At 45.0% G+C, this 6791-nt stretch overlaps 1 protein-coding gene and 1 pseudogene across 1 annotated transcript; both read right to left on the bottom strand.

The window, feature by feature from the left end:
• Positions 1–3059: 3059 nt before the first annotated feature.
• Positions 3060–3572, bottom strand: LOC141848411 (EPIDERMAL PATTERNING FACTOR-like protein 2). The gene is made up of 3 exons (XM_074736441.1): positions 3494–3572; positions 3367–3404; positions 3060–3302 (listed from the first exon to the last, which is right to left on the bottom strand). The coding sequence occupies exons 1-3, from the start codon at positions 3570–3572 to the stop codon at positions 3060–3062; spliced, it is 360 nt and encodes a 119-aa protein (XP_074592542.1).
• Positions 3573–4384: 812 nt separating this feature from the next.
• Positions 4385–6717, bottom strand: LOC141811492 (homeotic protein knotted-1-like; annotated as a pseudogene).
• Between the last annotated feature and the right edge of the window lie 74 nt (positions 6718–6791).

Here is a 6791-nt window from a genome sequence, read left to right as displayed (position 1 = left end):
ACCTCACTCCTTCGGCAGCCCTTCAGTCGACGTGATCATCGACCGCTTCTTGTCCGGCGATCCGTACAGGATCGCCGGCACGGTGCCTGAACTCTACCATCGAAAGCAGGTGATCACTTTGATTTGATTTGCTCGCCTGGTGCTTGATTTCACGATTTTTTGAGGTTTTGTGAGACGCGCAGGTGGTGAAGGACCTGAACCAGAAGCTGATGGAGGTGACGAGGGAACTCGACGAGACCAAGGCGCAGCGGGCGGTTCTGGAGCAGCGGCAGTCGGAGGCAATGCAGTGGTTTGAGTGGATGGACAGCCTCGCCGACGTGGGGCTGGAGGAGATGGATAAAATGAAGGAGGTGCTGGAGAACATCAAGTCTCGAGCAGAGACTCGAGTGAGGGGACACTTGAACATGGCGAGCGCATTCAATAGTGGCGGCGCAAGCGGCAGTGGCGCCGGAGGGAGTCTGTGGCCCGCCGCAGCGGGAAGTAGCCGCGGCGTCTTCTCCACACGCGTGAACTCATCAACTTTCGTCCTTGGAGGTGATGGTGGTGGAGGAGGAGGAGGAAGAGGAGGATATGTGAACTTACTTTCCTTCGTTGGAGGTGGCGCTGCTCAAGCAGGAGGACGAGGATATGCGAACTCATCTTCCATCTTTGGAGGCGGTGGAGGAGGAGGAGGTTACGTGGGCACAACTTCCTTCCATGGAGGAGGAGGATACGTGAATACAACTCCCTTCCTTGGAGGAGGAGGAGGAGGAGGAGGAGGAGGAGGAGGAGGAGGGGGAGGATATGTGAATACAACTCCCTTCCATGGAGGAGGAGGAGGAGGAGGAGGAGGAAGATATGACACAACTTTCTTCCATGGAGGTGGAGGAGGATATGTAGGCACAACTTCCTTCCATGGAGGAGGATATGTGAATACAACTCCCTTCCATGGAGGAGTGGGAGGAGGAGGAGGATATGTGGGCACAAGTTCCTTTCATGGAGGAGGAGGAGGAGGAGGATATGTGGGCACAAGTTCCTTTCATGGAGGAGAAGGAGGAGGATATGTAGTGAATACAACTTCCTTCCATGGAGGAGAAGGAGATGGTTGTCACTACAATAATTTGACCCCTGTGGAAGGAGGAGGATATGTGACTGAAGCCTCCATCCATGAAGGAGGAGGAGGATATGTGACTGAAGCCTCCATCCATGAAGGAGGAGGAGGTGAGGGACATGTCAATCCGACAACCAGTGAAGGAGGAGGAGGAGGAGGAGGAGGTGAGGGACATGTCAATCCGACAACCAGTGAAGGAGGAGGAGGTGAGGGACATGTCAATCCAACAGCCAGTGAAGGAGGAGGATATGTTGTTCCTACGCTTCTATGAATCCTTCTGAAGCAGCTGAGAGAGAGAGAGAGAGAGAGATGAAGCTTTGTTCTACAATGTTGCTTAATTAAGGTCTTGGTTCTTGTTGTATTGGACTCATATTATGATCAATTTTACTTTTGATTCCATGATTTCAATTGTTTTTGTTTTGTTTTTATATTTGAGCTTATCTAGGAAAATGATTTAAGCAAGTTTATTATATATGATTATAAATTAAAAGTGTTTATTAATTCGATCAAAATAGGCAGTACCCGCATATGTTTTAAGGATGAATAGATTGAATTGCAGTCGAATTATGGATTCCCGCCTATGGTTTTGAGAAAATTGGTTATTAGTTATTAATGCATTCGACAAATGTAGTCATACGTTGTCGATACCCGCTTAATTGGTGTGTAAATCAAGCGCACTACGACCGTCTAGATCGAAAAGTTTGCTATCTAGCTAACTTAAAGAGGAAGGACTTTTAATTTGGAACAACTCACACTCAATTTTGACATTATTACATGTGCAAATGAGGTTCACTTGCACATATTTGTGAATTTTAATGGTTTACTAAGTTGTTGTTTGGGTTGAGTAACGGTAATTGAATCAATTTATAAAACAATAAGACTCAAAAACTAAGAATAAATTGATGAGAAATGAATAAATTGTATATCCAATATGTATAATACTGTACAATAGAAGCTACTTGGATAGGGTTTAGGTTTAACCCAAGTTTTATTGACCTAAACCCTAAACTATTTAGGTGACTTTCCTTCTTAGGTTTTGATCCTCCAACATCAATCCAATCTAGCTACTCTACTCTTTTATCTCTTCAGTCGTAAATATATATTCATGAACAACAAAGTTCTCAACATCAATATTCACACTAGATGATTCAAAAAAATCAGTGTTCTTTACTCATGTTTAAGAACGAGGTTTTCGGATTCGGAAATAAGAGACAACGATATGAACAGTCAATAACATGCAACACGCCTAATCAGACGTTGCCACGTTGCCCCCGCCGACGTGGCCATGCAGCATGCATGGATTTACGTACGTTAATTGATCCAGAACTATGAATAATGGTCAATGGTCTCCACCAGCAACGTTCCTGTCCCTGCATGGCTGAGGCCTGAGGGGCGTCCAAAGAAGAAGAAATCAGAGATCCTCCATTATTTGTCTGCCCAATCCTTGCCATGGCGTGACATCAATGAAATGCCTCATCAATGCACACACTTCAAACAATATCTCCCCTCTCTCTGATCAGAGATGACGAAATCTTTTCTGCGCTCAACTTTTGCTTGCAAAACAGTAATCTATATCTATTTCTATATATATATATATATAATAACATGATGAGACGAGATAGATTCGTTGGGCACTGTGCTGTGACATAGCCTTTCATGGGGAAGGAATGGCGTGCGGTTTGAGCATTTAACTGTAAAACTCTTGTCATGTCTCTTCACGGACCCTTTGTCTGTCTCTGTCTATTTTTAATCTCTGGATCAATCTGCTGAAGCTGCTACCTTTGGCCTTCATCCCCTGCTCAGCCTCACACTCGAATTGAAGGAAAAATCATGAGTTTCGGCGTTGAAAATACATCGAATTTGCTTTACTGTAATCTCCAAGGCCACACAAGAACAAGGGAATTGAAGATAAGAGAATGAAACAGCTGCAACATCAAGCGGTGTCTATTATCTACAATTCAGTAGTGAGTTAAGGATTGAATATCAAGTTCCCGCACTTGCATTTCCAACTAAGGGGCTTGTAATTGGAGCTAATGTCGCCCCTCGAATCAGAGGCCAAGGCCAGGGATTTCTTGTTTCGATCCTTGTTCAATGATTGTGGGATCACTGGCACTTGCACTGCCTCACAGTGGCCGCATGCTCTGCACCTCCTCTCACACATTGGCGGCCTTGATCCGATCAGCACTCTCACCTTCGTCTGTTCTCCTCTTTCCTGCTAATTAACAGCCAGAGTTACAAGAAATTCTGAACAATTTCTGAGTAAATCAAGAACTCACACTTGACATTTCCGGAAACCTGAGTAATGAAAATCTCCCTGCAACAAACCAGAGCGAGCTTACAACTTCATGATTAGGAAAAAAGACAGAGGGAAGGGATTGCTTTATGACAGGTGAAGAAGCTTACCTTCAACTGAATTGTTGAATGCAGTGGAAAGAAGAATGAAGAATGAGAGAAGGAAGTTGAGCCATTGGAGAAGGCCCATTTCTATCTGCCGAGGAGAGAAAGAGAAGCAGGGGAACTGATTGATTAGTGTGCTCCGCTCCGCTCCGCTGCTTTTTCTCTAGGATTTTTAACACCAATATGAAGGAGAGGAGGAGGAGGAGGATGGGGTCGAACAGAAGTGGAGCCAGCCAGGTATTGAATGCATTGATGGGCAAGGGAGATAAGATGGAGTGCGAGCCAGAGTAGCATAAGAAAAAGGACAAGAGCTGGCGCAGGGCTTTACAAGTAATCGAGTCAAAAGAACAACCGCAACTCAGCTGCAAGATTGATGTTGCAGAAGAAGAAAGCAGGTGAAAAGAGATCAATAAAAGCAGGAGAGGGATCAGGTACGTGTGTTGGGATTCTGCTAGCTGGATTCCGGGAATCAGACAAGGCTACTGCCTTACGCCATACATTACTCTTCATTTTGGCATTTGGTCGAACAGTTGCATTGCGTGTCCAATCTGTCACTGCAACTCTGCAAGCTCGTGGTGCTTGCATGGCGGACGCTTGTGCTTGGGCCCTTGCAGTGGCAGATTTCATCCACACATGAAGGATAACCTTCTTTTATCATGCATCTTGCAATCTTCTAAACCAATCAGTCTTTTCAATTTCCCTAATTAAAGCAAAAAAAAAACACGTATTTATTGCAATACAAAGTAGTTAGCAGAGTTCATGACAGTGTGACGTATACATTCTGTGGTATTGAAGAACTTTGAAACTACAAACTTGCCTGACAATGGTATTGTAGAACTCAAACATATAATTCAACGATAGTTTTGGTGTTTATGCATCAATGAACACTTCAATGAATTAGGGACCGAGGCGATGAAGGCCATCACCTCCCATGAATTGCCCTTCCATGCACACCATGAATTGCATGTCCTCTGATGGCTTCCAGTGCCGCTTCCTTTGGTTTATAAACCAGTTGTTGATTTGCTTCTGGTCCAGGCCGGTAGATTCAACGAGAGCAACCTTCTCAGATTCCTGCATTTTGTCACAAAACAAGTTAAACAATCACAACAATGATAAGGAACAGATGAAACTCTTCAGCATTTCAGAAATTAAGACATCGAGTTGAACTCGTACAGAAGGATATGGCCATTTGTTGTGCAACTCCCACCACTCGAGGAGTTTTTGCCGGGCTTCCTTCGGCAGCTTTCCTTTCTTCTTCTCCTTGGAGAGTTCTTGCTGAAGGCTGCTCAAGTAGCCACTGTATTTCTTCAGGTGGAGTTTCAGATCTTTGTCGTCGGCGTGCAGATCAATCTTCAGGAGATCAGCGTCACTGCTGCTTGGATCAAGGTCCTCTTCGGATGATGCAGCATCTTCTTCTTTCTCCTCTGCATCTTTTAAGTAGAAGAACAATCAACAAAACTACCTCTACACAAAATGTCAGTAAATCAGTGCAGATCAGATGTTACTGATGACAAGCTCTTATACAAACATTCTTTTGATAAAAAATAAACAACATCCATTTCCTAGTTTTCTCCAAAGTATGTAAGTAAATCAGTAGATTTAATGTAATCGTGAATTGAATCCTATATAATTATCCTACCATGCCTAAGTGGTGCAACCTAGTAAATTGATTGGTTTAGATGAACAAGTGTTTCATACTAAAGTGATCTAAAAGGTCTAAGTGACGCAATGACTCAATAAATTTGGATGGGTGCAATCCAAGAGAAACAATCAAACAAAAGGTTATTGTGGACTAGTATTATATATAAGAACTAGTGTTGATTGGGAAACAATTTCAAATTCAAGAAAAAAAAAGTAGATCGAAGTGGCCCTTTAGAGTCGGTCCCACGGGTATAGAAGGAGTTAAATTCTTTTCTGCAAAAGATGGAATCCACCACCCCAGCGGCCCCACACGGTCGGCCCCACGACCATGTTCTCATCTGGATCCCACGGGTATCTTACATTCTGTAGTTAGCCACGACGGAGGAGGGTATTGTCTCAGCTTCGTCAAGATTCGAACATTTGCTCTCTTCTGCAAGTCTATTCTATCATAACCAATTCAACTATGCCCCAGAGATGAGGGAGTTAAATTCAGATATACAGTCAAAAAGATATACAGTCAAAAGGCGTGTGATGGGATGAATAATAAGTTATAAGTTCCGGTAAAATTTGACCAGAAATACACCCTGAGGGCAACAATTTCAAACTCAAGAGAATTTATAGCAAGAAGTCCCTCCTCCCTATTAATTCCTCCTCGAATACAAAGTTCCAATCCACTGAGCCACACCGGCTGTGGCTGTGAGCATAAATGCATGTTGCCTAGCTAGAGGAGAAGAGGAGTCAGAGTAAACACTGCAGAGGAACTACAATTCCACCTTTTCTCTCATCTTCGTTTCAAGGGAAAGATGAACAGTAGTAGAGCAGCGTATGAACTCGGACACTATTGTTAATATAATCATGCGATGGTTTGAATTGAATTGTACTTACCAGAGTAAGAGAAGAGCCGGGAGGAGGAGGAGGAGGAGGAGGCGGCGGCGGCGAACGCTGTGAGCTGCGACTCCGCGCTGTTGAGGAACTTCGTGGCTTCTTGCAGCGGCCGGCTTAGCTCGTCCCGGTACTTCGCCAGGATGTCGCAGTAGGCTTCCTGTTTAATTTATTGCGTCTTTAGATTTCATACTCGTGCAGTTGTTTATGCGTAGAGAGAGGTGCGGAGAGTAATTAATTGCATGCCATGAATTGGTCGAGCTCGGGGTCGCTGGAGGCTTCTCGACGGCGGCAACTCAACCGTGACTCGAGTTCCCGGGACAACTCCGAGCCGCGCCGCCGCGTCCGGCGGCGCTCCCACCTACATAAATCATACACGTACGACGAGAATTTAATCAAGCAAGTCGATCGATGAATAAATTAAATGAGACATAGAAGTAAATGCCACCTTTTGGCAGTCGATGAAAGCGGCGATGAGGGTCGAGCACTGCGGGTGGGACATGATCTTGGCCTTCATTCCGTCCTCGGCGGCCGGTATCCTGAGACGGCGGCAGGGGTTGGACGTAGGCGTGGTGGGGGCAGTAATCGTGGGCATGGTCCCCCGCGCGGCCGTAGGAGGCCTCGGCGACCAATGGTGACATGGCGGTGGAGGACGGGAGGTAGAGGAAATTGCTGCCGCCGCCCATCTGCTGAGACAGCTCCTCCATCCCACCACGATAGGATGAGATATGTAAAAGTTAAAGAGGAGAAATAAATGAATAATTAACTTGTTCATTAAACC

The sequence above is a fragment of the Curcuma longa genome, chromosome 17 (assembly GCF_044706935.1).
Source record: "Curcuma longa cultivar G26 ecotype Majalengka, Jawa Barat chromosome 17, ITB_CL_G26_1.1, whole genome shotgun sequence".
Lineage (NCBI taxonomy): Eukaryota > Viridiplantae > Streptophyta > Magnoliopsida > Zingiberales > Zingiberaceae > Curcuma > Curcuma longa.
The sequence above is the reverse complement of the archived record's forward strand: the minus strand, read 5'-3'. Positions and strand labels throughout refer to the sequence as shown.

What these genes read in the sequence shown, in the direction of transcription:
- LOC141848411 (XM_074736441.1), bottom strand. Translation starts at nt 3,572, where the DNA reads ATGGGCCTTCTCCAATGGCTCAACTTCCTTCTCTCATTCTTCATTCTT. An exon ending in ATTCAACAATTCAGTTGAAG is followed by an intron (nt 3,405 to 3,493) that starts GTAAGCTTCTTC and finishes GGTTTGTTGCAG; the next exon opens with GGAGATTTTCATTACTCAGG. An exon ending in GGTTTCCGGAAATGTCAAGT is followed by an intron (nt 3,303 to 3,366) that starts GTGAGTTCTTGA and finishes GTTAATTAGCAG; the next exon opens with GAAAGAGGAGAACAGACGAA.